General features: G+C 37.0%; 2 protein-coding genes across 2 annotated transcripts; one reads left to right on the top strand and one right to left on the bottom strand.

Annotated features, from left to right (window-relative positions):
* The first annotated feature begins 10,946 nt into the window (after window positions 1-10,946).
* On the top strand, window positions 10,947-12,391 carry LOC126764877 (putative nuclease HARBI1). Its single transcript, XM_050482522.1, has 3 exons — window positions 10,947-11,584; window positions 11,640-11,787; window positions 11,856-12,391. Exons 1-3 carry the CDS (start codon window positions 11,172-11,174, stop codon window positions 12,363-12,365), a joined length of 1,071 nt encoding a protein of 356 aa, XP_050338479.1. The 5' UTR covers window positions 10,947-11,171; the 3' UTR covers window positions 12,366-12,391.
* Window positions 12,392-12,547: 156 nt separating this feature from the next.
* On the bottom strand, window positions 12,548-13,892 carry LOC126764889 (uncharacterized). Its single transcript, XM_050482556.1, has 4 exons — window positions 13,676-13,892; window positions 13,424-13,616; window positions 13,178-13,357; window positions 12,548-13,116 (listed from the first exon to the last, which is right to left on the bottom strand). Exons 1-4 carry the CDS (start codon window positions 13,702-13,704, stop codon window positions 12,613-12,615), a joined length of 906 nt encoding a protein of 301 aa, XP_050338513.1. The 5' UTR covers window positions 13,705-13,892; the 3' UTR covers window positions 12,548-12,612.
* Window positions 13,893-14,201: the final 309 nt, after the last annotated feature.

Genomic DNA, 14,201 nt, shown 5'->3' with positions numbered 1-14,201 from the left:
TTTTGTTCGTCGAGAGAGGACTTTGCTTCTAATTGCCTACTAATTCCGAAGTAGCACCTGTTGGCAAGAGTTATTTTGCGTTCGATTTCCAGCCTGACATTGTTGGTGGTGTTTACGCTGGTTCCAAGATAGACGAAATTATCTACAACTTCAAAGTTATGACTGTCAACAGTGATGTCAATATCATCGACATGCGCCAGCAGCTGTACACTCTCATAAAAGATTGTACCTGCTCGATTAAGTTCTGCAGCTGGAATTATTTTCTCCAGCACCAGGTTGAAGAAGTCGCACGATAGGGAGACGCCTTGTCTGAAACCTCGGTTGGTATCGAACGGCTCGGAGAGGTCCTTCCCGATCCTGACGGAGCGTCGCTTCTCCTTTCACGGGTCTTTTCCAAGATTTGGCGCATGGTGAATATCTGGTCGGTTGTTGATTTGCCAGGTCTTTCTTTCACACAATACGCTCGATAGAACCTTATATGCGATGTTGAGAGGGCTTATCCCATCTCCTTTTTTATGGATTGGGCAGAGCACACTGAAATTCCAATCGTTGGGCATGCTTTCGTCCGACCATATTTTACAAAGAAGCTGATGCATGCTCTTTATCAGTTCTTCGCCGCCGTGTTTGAATAGCTCGGCCGGTAATCAATCGGCCCCCGCCGCTTTGTTGTTCTTAGGGCGGGTAATTGCTATTCGAACAAACAAAATTGCAAAAAAACAAACTGATGCCATAACCTTCTTGGCCGATTTCCGGACACGAACTCGTTTCCACTCTTTAGCCTCCTGTTTTGATTCAGGATCATGGTGGTAGACCCAAGTCTCCATCATAGTGATGAATCAACGCACAAAATCTACTTTATCTTTTTTAAACGCTCCAAATGGTACTGAGAAAGTCGCATTCGAATGTGTTTTTCTTCCATTGTTGGCGAATGCGCCACCCATTGTACACAAAGCTTTCTAAATCCCAAAATTTCACTTAAAATATGGCTCACACCGCCTAATGAGATGTGTAGAGTCTCTATTAAATCTCTCTCAGTCAACCGACGATCTTCCAAAACAATACATATCCTGAATTTGGCTATGATATCTGTTGTTGATTCGCTTTTTGGAGGTCGAAAAAATGTTGAGCTGGTAGCAACGCTTTCTTATCCAACGACAAAACTTATTGAACAGCCTTTCCGTTATTCTAACAAACCTTATTATTTTATAGGTTTAACGCTGAACATGAATGGAGTCGGTTTAGACCTTGATCTTAATCTCGAAACCCTTATCTATATATATATAAATCAATGCCACTTTCTTTGTAATTTCATCACTCATAAACGGCTGAACCGATTTTGCTGATTTTTGTTTTTGTTGTATTTGTTATTATTAGGAGAAGGTTCTTATGTAAGAGAAAATTACGAAAGTTGCCGGAAAACTCCAAAAAACAGCCCTTTTCTTTTTCCCATACAAACGTTTTATTTTGTATGTATATACAAATATATATATAATTGTTTGTTTGTTAGTAACGCTAACGCTCGAGAACGGCGGAACCAGTCTTCATGAAATCAGAAGTTGTTCGCTGTGGATCTGGAAAGGGTTAGATATAAAAAAACCATATACTTTTCATAAGGAAAAGTTGAAAAATTGGATATTTCCAAAAAGTGACTTTTCATACAATTATTTTTTGTTTTGTTTTTCAATATTTTGATTTGTAAATTATTTGAATCGTTCAATTTCGGTCGCTTGCTTTTTTATTCCGGCTATTTAAAAGAATAATTATTGAAAATTATTCAGTGAAAACTTTATGTGTGTTTCAAACGAAGTGATTATATAAGAAATTATTTTAAAGAAAATGCCGGCACGTCCAAAATCAAACATATGTCGATGTACTCGAAATGCTCGGGGCGTGTTGTCACAAAGAGTATCACAAAGTGCAGTGCGACGTCCATGAAATAGATTTGCAGAAGCTCATCATGCAAGAAATCCAGCAAGACCTACGCGAATACGATGTCGTGTTTTGGAAGATATGTTTCGTGCTGCATTTGATTACGACCTTTCAATCGACTATAATGTACATGGATATATTGGAATGATGGATGTTATATGCCCACATTGTGAAGCGGCTAAGTTCTCGGGTGAAACGGCTGGAATGTGTTGCGCTAACGGGAAAGTAAAATTGCCGGAATTTAAAACGCCTCCTGAACCATTACAATCATTAATTTTTGAGACATCACCAGAATCGAAACATTTTTTAAATCATATACAAGAGTACAATTCGTCTTTTCAAATGACTTCTTTCGACGCTACAAAAATTATAAGAGATCAATTTATGCCGACATGTAAGGTGATTGCATGGAATATTTGATGGTTTTTTCAATGAATAGGGAAAAATTTATTCCTGCAACATTGCATACATATTACAGATCCAAGGTAAAATTTATCACCTAGCGGGTTCATTGTTACCGCTCCCCGACGCTAACCATCAATTTTTACAAATATACATATTTCGTCTTATATATAAAAATGAATCGCAAAATGTGTTGGTAAGCGCATAACTCAAAAACGCCTGGACCAATTTTGCCAATTCTTTTTTTAAAATGTTCGTTGAGGCTCAAGGATGGTTTTTACGGAAATTTCGAATAATTGCCGGAAAATCCCTAAAAAGAACCCTTTTATTTTTCCCATACAAGAATGCTGTTAGTAACGCTAATGCTCGAGAACGGCTGAACCAATCTTGATGAAATTTTCAGAGGTTGTTCGCTGTGGATCGAGGAAAGTTTAGAATTAAAAAACCGTATGCCTTTCGTGAGGAAAAATCGGAAAATTGGACAATTCAAAAAAAAAAGAACTTTTTTTCATGCAAAATTTTTTTTTCAACTTTTTTCCTTTTGTTTTTCTATTATTTTAATTGTTCAAATTTGTCATTTGCTTTCTTTATTTCGGCTATTCAAAAAAAAATTTTGGAAATTATTCAGTGAAAGCATTATGTGTGTTTCACACAAAGTGACCAATTACAGATTGAACTTTGTTACGATGCCACGTAGAAGTCGCGCTAATAGTGGTCGGCGTTCTTTTTGGCATCAACATCCATTGGCAGCCAAAGGCAATTACCGAGTACTCCCATGATGCGATGACATACGTGCGGTCACTCAGCAAGCAATCGTCACGATCGTCAAACAACAGCTGTTATGTCTGATGGACTTTATCTTAAAGCAACGTATGGTATAAATGGTGCTGTTAGATGTACTCTGTTGAGGTGCAAAAAAAAGGTTTGTCGCACGCACACATTCTTCTTTGGATGGTGGATTGGTGGCGGTGGTTACACCAGATCAAATTGATGAAATCATTTCTGCGGAAATTCCTGATCCAGAGAAAGACCCAGACCTTGCGGACACTAGAATCCTTTTTCGGTTTGTATGTCAGCATTCATTTTAGAAGAGTGAATATCGAAGTTGACGACTCATGGATCTTACTATATTCCCCACTATTTTTTAATTCACATTCAAAACTCATATCAATGTTGAGTATTGTAGTATTGGTGAAGCCACATGGCGGTTATTGGTCTTGAACGATACGGTCGATACGTGAACTGCACTAAAGCGATTTGTAGGATATTTACTACTGAAATTAATGAACGTTTTTAACCCAGAAAATACGGTACAGCCAGAGGAAACACCGCCAGCAACAAAATTAACATTGACGAGTTTTTTCTCAACTTGCGTCTGTGATCCATTTGCGAGAACATTGCTCTATTCGGAAATATCTTGATATTTTACATGGAATGCATCGTCGAGGAAATAGCAGAAAGCAAGGCTAACCAGTAGATGGACATCCAGGTGTTTTCTCAACTAATGCATTAGGACGAATTTACACAATCCACCTGAAAAATGACGATTGCTTCTTTCTTCGGTTGATATTGATAACTGTATGCTGTTCAACTTCATTTGAGTCATTGCATAGTGTGAATGGTACGGTGTGTGCAACTTTTTGAGAATGTTTGCAATTACAATTGCTTGAACATGTTAATCACTGGAATCAAACGATGGACGATGCGATAGCTACTTCGAATACAAATGAAGATCGCACACTTTTCGCGATAATCATTTCGACATATCAGCCTTCACAGCCGCGTCAATTATGGGATACGTGCAATAATGATATTGCCGAAGACATTTTATAGTACATCGCTTTCACTAAGAATTGGAAATGGGTCAATTCCGGTTAATACTTCCGATGGTTTGATATAAATTCCATCTGCCGTTTATCAGTTCACGAAAGATGAACTCAGCGCGAATGTTCGGACATTGGACAAATTATCGTAACTATGATTCCTTAAGTGCACGCACAATGTTAGCTGACGAAAATACTGATGTTGTTGACTTAAACTGAAAGATTCAAAGTCAAATTCTGGGAGACTTCCGCTCATACAAATCGATCGATCGTCTTGACAATGAAGAATTATACAGTGGAGTTTCTAAATTTATTGGAAAGGCTTGGTATGCCACCGGATCATTTCCGTCTCAAAGTAGGATCTGTCGTTATTATCTTTCGCAAATTCGTGCCGAAACTGTGTAATAGAACCCGACTGATTGTGGCGCAGCTATCGAATACAAGGAGGAAGAATGTTTGATTCCGTTTCCAGTGAAAATTGAATTTGAGATGACAATCAACAGGACACAAGGATAGTCGCATAGTGTGTGGCATAAATTTGGAAACGCTATGTTTTACACACGGCCAGATATACGAGGCGCGCTCACGAGTTGGAAAACCATAAACCATCTTTTCTGTACACAGGAACCGAAACCAAAAAATGTTTTTATCAAGCTGCGTTACAATGAAAAAAAAAAAAATTAAATGATAAATTCAACTTTAGTTTCATATCAAAATATATAATTTCACGCAGAACAACGGCTGCGGGGCCAGCTAGTAGTATTTATATTGATCTTCTGGTTTTGCACATCAATTTAATATATTAAATTTAGCCTCTTCGGCTAAGTTTATGTCACATATTTATAACTCATTTGAGGATGATTCTAATTAAAGTTGGATGAAGTAAAATAAGTTAAATACTAAATATGATTGTAATTCATTCATTCTTTTTATGGGCGTAGCACTGGTCCGATTACGCCCATCTATGAACTCGTCATTTTTTTGGTACTAGGGAACTCGTGTACCAAGTTTCATTAAGATATCTCAAATTTTACTCAAGTTACAACTCTCACGGGGAGAAAGACGAACCGCGAAATTTAAACTTTTCTCGTAATCCTGTTCATTTATGTACATATACTATACAACATAGGTGATACATACAATCGTTATAATAATATGGAGTAACAAAATTATTAGATATTAGCCGTAACAGAGCAATTATAAAATATGCAGATCAGCATAGCGCGATCCTACGCCCGGAAACTGATTAACCATTCGACGTATGCATTCGCACAACGATTTATTTTCCTTCGGCATTGTGCAAGGTCTGTCGCAAAAGAAACAGGACTGTTAAAAAAAAACAACAAAAAATTAATATTTTTCAAAAGTTATATTTTTTTATTCAAAGTAGTTTCCTTGTGCTTCGATACAGCGTTTAGCCCGGTCAATTAGCATTTCAAATGAGTGTTTAAGGTAATTTTTCGGAATGCTCTTGAGAATATCGGTCGTCGCCTTTTGGATAACTGAAATGTCCTGAAACCAGTGTTATTTCATGGGCAAATGAAATTTTCCAAATAGGTAAAAATCACAGAGTACCAGATCAGGTGAGTAGGGTGAGTGATTAACGGTTAGTATGGAGTTTTTTGTCAAAAAATCAGTAACAAGCGTCGACCGATGACACGGCGCATTATCGTGCAACAGGCGCCAGGACCCTGCCTTACGGTATTGAAGTCGAGCACGACGAATGCGTGACAAAAGACGCTTCATAACCCCAAGGTAAAACACAGCATTAATCGTTTGGCCAGGTGGGACGAACTCTCGGTGTACAATACTCTCGGAATCGTAAAAACAAATCAGCATTGTCTTTATTTTTGACTTCTGAAGACGACCGACTTCTGATCGTCACAGAGGTCCTCACGACCTTTTAGGAATCGCTTACACCACTCATGCACATTACTACGGGATAGGCACTGATCACCATACACTTTTTTCATCATTTCAAATGTTTCAGTAAACGTTTTCCCAAGTTTAAAACAAAATTTAATATTTGCTCTTTGCATTTTACGACCGATGACCAAAAGCTGCTGTCACTTTTTGATCGATAACATCGATTGTAGTTATCCAATTGTCTTAAAATTTTTACGAAATGTCAACAAGAGATCAAACTTTTTATTTCATATACTCACCAATAGATGGCGCCACCAGAAACATTGTAAATTAACTACCATGGCACGAAAGACTTGTTTTTGATAATCAGCTAATCGATACCTAAGTTTAAACAGGTTGCCAGATGTATTTGCAAAAATTATTCCGCTCTGCTTATAACAGAAAGTTATAAAGATGTTAAAATTGGATAAAAAAATAAAACCAAAAAATTTCTGTTATTGGTTAATTAAGTTCGTTGCAAGTTGCGAAAATTTCGGTTTTTATAAACAGTTGAATGACTTCGTAAACTTTTTATTAACTAATACGTTAACGACATTCGAGTTTATAGCCGTCATAGTGAAGGTCACTCATAAGCATGACGCCAAGAGCCAAATACCGTCGAACACGATACGGGTATGGTTTAAATGCTTCGGAACCCCTAGCAGATACTGTGGGCTTCCAATAGCACCACCAGTAAGCCGACTAGCACCACCAAAGGCATGGCAATAGCCTAAACCGAACCTTACAGTTTACCTCGTATTTGCTAGTTGGAAGAGGTAGCGGTAGTTGTTGTTGGTTAATAGAAGCGATATCAAGGGAGATATTTAAATATTTAGGTACTTAATCATTGTGACTACATTAGGTTTATTCGAACGTCTATTTTCAAACGCTATTCAAATTGGGCTTTGTGAAACCACTTAATTCATTGAATAAAATATTTCTAATAAAAATTGTCACACTTTAACTCTATTTCTTGATAACCATGATAACAAGCAACCAAGTTTAACTTTATTTACTGTTTAATTATTTATAAAGCAATTTTTTGGAACTTTCAATACTAGGGATGCTCTCGATGCATCTATTATTTTATTTGATACATCTTATAACATTGATGTCAAGCTTTTATATATCATATAGGATGTATGCAAATTAGTAAACTTTGTGTTGAGAGGCGTGAAAAAATACCTATGATTTAAACATTTATACATTTTGTTGTGTCAAATAGAAAGTAAAATAAATCTATAACCCTTTATAAAACCCATAAAGAGCCCGCCCTGTAATAGGTGTAATATACATATCTCCTAAGCCACTGAAGCTGCAAAAACAAAATTCGACTCAATCAAATATCCTCTAGACAATGCACTATGGTCGAAATTTTCATTTCGTTGGCCAAAAGTCAAAATATTTGCAGTCCCGAAATATGTTGTTGTTTCTGAAATCTAGTAGTCAACGCTCCAAAACAACCAAAAATGAAAACAACAAACACATTCGGAGCTGTAGCACATGAAAATTTTCATTTGCTCTGCTGTGCTACCGCTCCCAATTTTTTGCTACCGCTACGCCAGAGCATAGCGCAGAATTTAATTTTTTGCTCCCGCTCCAGCTATAGTTTTTTACCTAACAAAACTCGGAGCAGAGTAGAGCACACTTCTGTTACATTGTTATACTAAGGCTACGCTGTGGCTTCCGACAAAGTGAGAGCGGTAGCAAGAGTAAGATGAAATGCTACGAGAGTAGCGTAGTTTTTCAAACGCTGTTTTCAATGATGTCACAGAATTTGATTGGATTTTCGTCTTTTCGAACATACGCAAAACCAATTTTCGAACCAGCTGTGTACTAATGTGACAAAAGTTGCAAATGAATACATTTGGAAGCAATCTTATTAAAGTTTTTAATAAGTTCTGAATTAAAATAGGATTTAATGAGACAACATTTATCGAATGAATAAAGACGTATTTGGATGTTAAATTACGTTTATTACGTTTTGTAAATCTAATATCTTTGAGTATCCGGATTATTTTCCAAAAACTCAATAATTAAGACATTTCATGTTTTATACTTATGTTTCCCCTATTGAAATAAACATAAATTAATTCGAAATAATAAATTAACTTGATTTCTTAACTTACATTTCAAATCTGTGAGCGACTATCTTCTTGCTTTATTTCTGATAGCAAAACTGATAAAATTGGTTTCCGTGACACCCAAAACCGACACAAATTCTGTTTCGAATATGAAACCAATAATATTTGAATTCATGACACCTACTGCTTTTTTTGATCGGTTTCAATTTTGATTCCAACAACTATCAGATTCCACAACACCCCTGAATAACTTCACATCCAATCGATGAAATGTCATGAAATTCTAACTGGACAATCGATAAAGATAGCAGATTCTAACGCACCAGTCGACATATAGATGGCGCACCAGGGGGCGCTAGATTCAACAAGTCCTGTTTACTATGGAACGCACCGTGTATATCCCACAAATTGACCATTATGAAACAATTCAATAGCTATCACTTCTACATAATTAAAAAAAATAATAATAAAATAAAATGTTGTTACAAATTGTGTGTTTATCCGTTATATTCTAGATACACACAATTGAATCACCCCAATTTAATTTCAAATAGAAAAGTGTAAATAACCGAAGAAACTAATTTATTTTGAATGATAGTAAAAGAAAAAAAATGTTTCTTAGTTAAGCATAACTAAATTTTGCATATAGAACAAAAGGACTTACGGCCAAAAAACCTGTTTGGTCCTGCTGATGATAAATTATGCTCAAGCGGTCGGTCAAACTAATCGAGAAGATATAGTGTTATAAATATTTATATAAGTTATCATAACTACAGGACAATTTGAATTCCGAGTGACTGTATGTCCGTCGTGAGTTCTCTCATTAATCATTTCACATCCATTTGACGCTTTTCGAGCATATTCAAAGAAGAAGTCTGCTATAAGTCAGTCTGCAGAAACAGCACAACTTTAGTAATGACCTCATTGCTATACTCAGAGATAGTCAAGCGGCATTCAAAGCGATCTCAGCAAAGATATAAAATGGCTATTAGTGCAACAATATATAGAACTGCTAAATAGCATATCGGTCTTAAAGGGGTAACCGGGAACATAGTCTGAGTTCCAAGTTGCACCTTGCTTTGCATTAGTACGAAGTATAGAGTTCCTAAACAGTAATCTCTTTAAGTCATGCAAAGCATCGACTTCCGGTAATTTTTGGTGCACTTTAGTTGCGCATACATCGTGCACATAACACAACTCTAATTTTTGCTATGCTCATCCATTGCTTTTTTTTTAAATGGATGCCGGCCGAGCTATTCAACTCGGTGGCGAAGAACTGATAAGGAGCATACATCAGCTTCTGTCTAGAATATGGTCGAACGAAAGCATGCCCGATGATTGGAATTTAAGTGTGCTATGCCAAATCCACAAAAAGGAGACCCACAATCTGCGCCAACTACTGTGGAATGAGCCTCCTCAACATCGCGTATAAGGTTATATTGAGCGTATTGTTCGAAAGATTAAAGCCCACCGTCAACAAACTTATTAGACATTAGATTAGAAAATCAACAACTGACCAGATATTCACCATGCGCCAAATCTTGGAAAAGACACCTTTAAGTCAATTTTAAAGCTGGGGTCGAATCGTTAATCTTGGTATTCCTGCAAGACAAATACGGGTGTGTAAAATGACGTTGAGCAGCACTAAAAGCTCCGAGAAGTACCCCTCCGAGCCGTTCGATACCAAACGAGGTTTCAGACAAGGCGACTCTCTATCGCGCCACTTCTTCAATCTGCTGCTGGAAAATAGTTCGAGCTGCAGAACTAAATAGAAAATGTAAGGCTATTCTACTATAAGAACGTAGAGCTGCTGGCGTACGCCGATGACATCGATATTCACCATTGAAATTTTCGGTCGATTTCTTGTGGTTAATTGTAAAATTATGCAATGCTAAGCACGCCATTACTATTTGTTTAAAAACTTTTACATTTTAAATGTCAATATATTTTAGATTACGAAACTTCTAATTCAATGTCCTTCAGTTCTACACACGCGGACTTTGTGAGAGTTGGTTTCAGTTATTTAATCATCGTACCTGAATTACAATGGAGGATGTTCCTTTTCTGCTTTAATAACTAATTCCGTTTCTAAAGGGTTGCGGGATGCGAATATATATCGTACAATTTCTGCAAAATATAATTTTACGTGTTGTGAATATAGCTCGAAATGTGTGAAGAGTGTATTTAACCTAACTTTAAATGTTGTGTTTTTCATACGAAAATGGGGGAAAAATACGCGAGGAGGAATGTTAGGAATTTAATAAACTTCAGAAATTGTTTTCTCACTTTATATCTCATATTTTCGTTTGGTTAAGCTAAGTAATGTCGCTTTTTGTATTTTCTTTTTATTGTGTAGATAATTTTTTATGATTCTATACAAGTTGGTACGACCACTTTTAAATTAAGCTAGAAAAATTTACACTATTAGATTTATTACATTTACCGCCATAACAAAGTCGGTGGCTTTGCAAACAATGGTTTCAATTGTCAAAATTGATGCAAAGCAATTCGAAACAAAGCAGTAGGTATTATATAAATCAGGTATTGTGTAGAGTAATCCTCAATTTATTTTTATTATGTTATGTTCTGTCCGCTTGCCGTGCAAGCGATAAATTGAGTCAAAATTAATATTACAGATGTTCACAATCGGACAATAGCCACGCCACAAAATGCCGTTAGCCGGAAAACTATAAGGGCTTATAACTATACCAGAAATCGAGTTGCAAAACGTTGATTCGTGGAGGACAAAGAACTAAGGAGAAGCATTTGTGGTTTGAAAGAAAATACACATAAACATTAACAGCCCTATTCTCATGCCCTCACAAAAGTCACCAACCTCACTACAGTGATGTTTCTCACTATAGTGAGGGTTACCTTATTCTGGCGAAAATTCAAAAGCTCAAATGCTCACTATTCTCACAAATATCTGTGACGTGTGAAAGCAGCCATCATAATACAAAACATCTGTGTTTGTTTTGTTTTGCATATTTGACATTTTTTAAAATATTGAGAATTGAGTGTTATTAGCATGGAGGAACTATTATTTGTATATGCGGCAATTGTTGAGGAGGAGGAATCGGGAGGTAGGAGAAAAATTTTAAAGGGTTTGCGAGACAAAAGCGATCCCTTTACTATGCAAGACACTGCATTTATTAACACATTTCGATTCCCAAAATCGCTATGTAAATTGCTGATAAGTGAATTGGTGCCGCATGACGTGCAGAAGTCAAATATTCCTTTTGATCTGCGTTTCCTGACGAGTTTATATTTTTACGGGCATGGCTCTTATCAAAAATGCGTTGGTAATAGTTATATGCTCTCTATGAGCCAATCCTCAGTGTCAAGAGCTCTGCACTTTATTTCAAAACTGATTGTGGATGTTAAGGGAAGTGAAATTTATTTCCCTTCAAGCGCGCAGGATGTGTCAGATGCAAAGAAGGGGTAAGATAAATAAATAAAAATAAATATAAATAAATAAATAAATTTTTTCTTAAAGATTTTACACGAAATTTGGGATCAAGGGCACAATCGGCGCAATCGATTGTACCCATATTGGGATTGTTTCACCCTCAAGCACAGACGCCACTACTCCTCTCTCACTTTTTATGAACCGGAAAGGATTTTACAGCCTTAATGTAGAAGCAGTACGTAATGTTCTATATTATACAAACTATTTTATTAATACATATGTATATATTTGCATTTTTGGCAGGTTTGTGATCATCGACTTCTGTTCACCGCTGTCAACGCGAGATATCCCGGGTCTTGCCATGATTCTGGTATTTGGACCACATCCCCAACACGTATGCACCTCACAAATACTTATAGCACGCAAAGTGATTCGTGGTTGTTAGGCGACCAAGGATATCCATTGGAGCCATGGCTGTTAACGCCAGTCGCTGAACCTTCAAACGCAAGGGAAGTGCGTTACAATAAGTTGCACGCCAAAGCACGTAATACCATTGAGAGAGCCTTTGGTGTTTTGAAGTCACGATTCCGGTGCCTCTCAAAACACCGCATTCTTCATTACAGCCCTGAAAAAGCGTCTTTGATTATTTACGCGTGTACAATTCTTCACAACATTTTACTGAAGCATGGTGTGGCTGCAGACCTTGGCTTTGAAGAAGTTTTAGAAGAATCACAAGACACCGAAATTGTTTTCGAAAACCCCAATTTTAGGGAGGGTGCTAGAGTAAGAGAACGTTACATTATTTCTTTATAATATACATATGTATGTATATATTTCCAGTGGCGTTATGTACTATAAATACATATATATATAAATATATATACATATATACATATATGTAAGTTACTTACTGTCTCTGTACATTTTACTTCCTCTAAGAATGAATAAAAAGACATCTACATATGTTTAAATAATTCATTTTATTTTATTTAATTTTTTTTATTTTTTACATTCTTATTTCATTTTTTACATTCTTATTTCATTTTTTACATTTTTATTACTATTTATCCAATTTTTGGGACAACTTGGCCATAACCTCAGACAGCGAGGTCAGTGCCTGTGTCATTTGAGCCAGCACCCCTGCCATCTGCACATTTTGCTCTACAATTTTTCTTTGTAGAGCAATGGCCTCCTCCTCTCGCTTTTCTCTGTCCTCCATTTTTTTTAGCACTGTTCCAAGCATCTTCGCTGCAGTCAATTTTTCGGGAGGGATATAAGAAGACGATGGCATGGGAGAAGATAATATGGGAGGAGATAAGGAAGAAGATGGAGGTGATGGTGAAGAAGAAAAATGAGGTGAAGGCGAGGAAGAAAAATTTACTGATAAAGCAGGAAAAGCTGGAGCAGGCGATGTGACTGCTAGTGAAGATGCTGGAACAGGCGATGCGACTGTTGGTGTTGGCGCTGGAGCAGGCGATGCGACTGCTAGTGAGGGTGCTGGAGCAGGCGATGTTGGTGTTGGCGAGGAAGCTGGAGCTTGTGTATTTATATACAACGGCAAAACCTGTAAGTATAAAACGGACCAATTATTGCCTCATGTAATAAAAAAATATATAGTAAATTACCTGATGACCCAAAGTCGCAACACCCGGCAATCCATCCACCGCTGCTGCCCCAAATGTGGTTATGGCTTGCTCCTCGAATGGAGTCATTCCACTTATCGGAGGGCCTCCACCAGTCGCTTGCGCATGGGTCTTAAGTTTGCGCGCTCGCGATCGCAACTGGTGTTTCCAATGCATTAATGACTATGGAAATATACATATGTGTGTATTTTAGTAATGTGACACAAACAGAAGCATTTATTATCTTACCTCCTTCCACTTGGCTGCCGACCGAGTTGGGCCTCTTAACGCATTTAAATTATCTGCTAACTCCGACCAAAGTATTTGCAGCCCTTGAGGGTTGGTCGGAGTTAGCTTCCCCCGTTGCAACTCAGGATGCTGCTTGCAAAACATTACGTAATGTTGCAGCTGCTCCTGAGTTGTCCGCTCCGTTTTTGCACGCCTAGGAATATAGGAAATTATTGTATATATATATATTTTAAAATTTGGAAAATTACTTACATATGCTGATTATTCATTTGTGTGTCCATTTTTGTTTTGGTTTTTTCAGAATAGGGCTGTTATTTTTATTAAAACAGCTGTTTGACAGCAAAAAGCTTTTTACCTCACGTGGTGACTTTTTAAAGCTTTTTTCTTATGAGGTTTGAGCAAGAATAGCCTCACAACATATGCCTCACAAGAAATCTCTCAAATGTTTCCTCTCAACTCAGTTGAGAGGTTTTTTCAGAATAGGGCTGTAAATTTCACAGTCAAGATAAGGCTTAAGGCTGCATAAGAGCCGGTGTAAAAAATAGTAGATGATCACCAGAAATACCATTTCGCGTTGTAACCAAACAGCTTTCTAACACATACCAATTGACAAAGCAAGTTAAACTGCACATTTAATAGCAAACTTTTCATCGACTCAGTTTGTGAGCGTAGTTTATATTGAGCTGTCCGGGTCAAATTTGCTCGTGTGTAAATAGTAATCAATCACCAATAAAGTTATTGGAATAAAACCTTGCGCAGATAGTTCCGACTTTTCCAG

This window comes from Bactrocera neohumeralis, unplaced genomic scaffold (assembly GCF_024586455.1).
Source record: "Bactrocera neohumeralis isolate Rockhampton unplaced genomic scaffold, APGP_CSIRO_Bneo_wtdbg2-racon-allhic-juicebox.fasta_v2 cluster10, whole genome shotgun sequence".
Taxonomy (NCBI): domain Eukaryota; kingdom Metazoa; phylum Arthropoda; class Insecta; order Diptera; family Tephritidae; genus Bactrocera; species Bactrocera neohumeralis.
The sequence above is the reverse complement of the archived record's forward strand: the minus strand, read 5'-3'. Positions and strand labels throughout refer to the sequence as shown.

Coding starts and splice junctions, on each gene's coding strand:
- LOC126764877 (XM_050482522.1), top strand. CDS start 11,172: ATGGAGGAACTATTATTTGTATATGCGGCAATTGTTGAGGAGGAGGAA. Junction 11,585..11,639: donor GTGTCAGATGCAAAGAAGGG/GTAAGATAAATA, acceptor TTTTTCTTAAAG/ATTTTACACGAAATTTGGGA. Junction 11,788..11,855: donor ACAGCCTTAATGTAGAAGCA/GTACGTAATGTT, acceptor CATTTTTGGCAG/GTTTGTGATCATCGACTTCT.
- LOC126764889 (XM_050482556.1), bottom strand. CDS start 13,704: ATGGACACACAAATGAATAATCAGCATAT. Junction 13,617..13,675: donor CAAATGAATAATCAGCATAT/GTAAGTAATTTT, acceptor CTATATTCCTAG/GCGTGCAAAAACGGAGCGGA. Junction 13,358..13,423: donor CGGCAGCCAAGTGGAAGGAG/GTAAGATAATAA, acceptor ATATTTCCATAG/TCATTAATGCATTGGAAACA.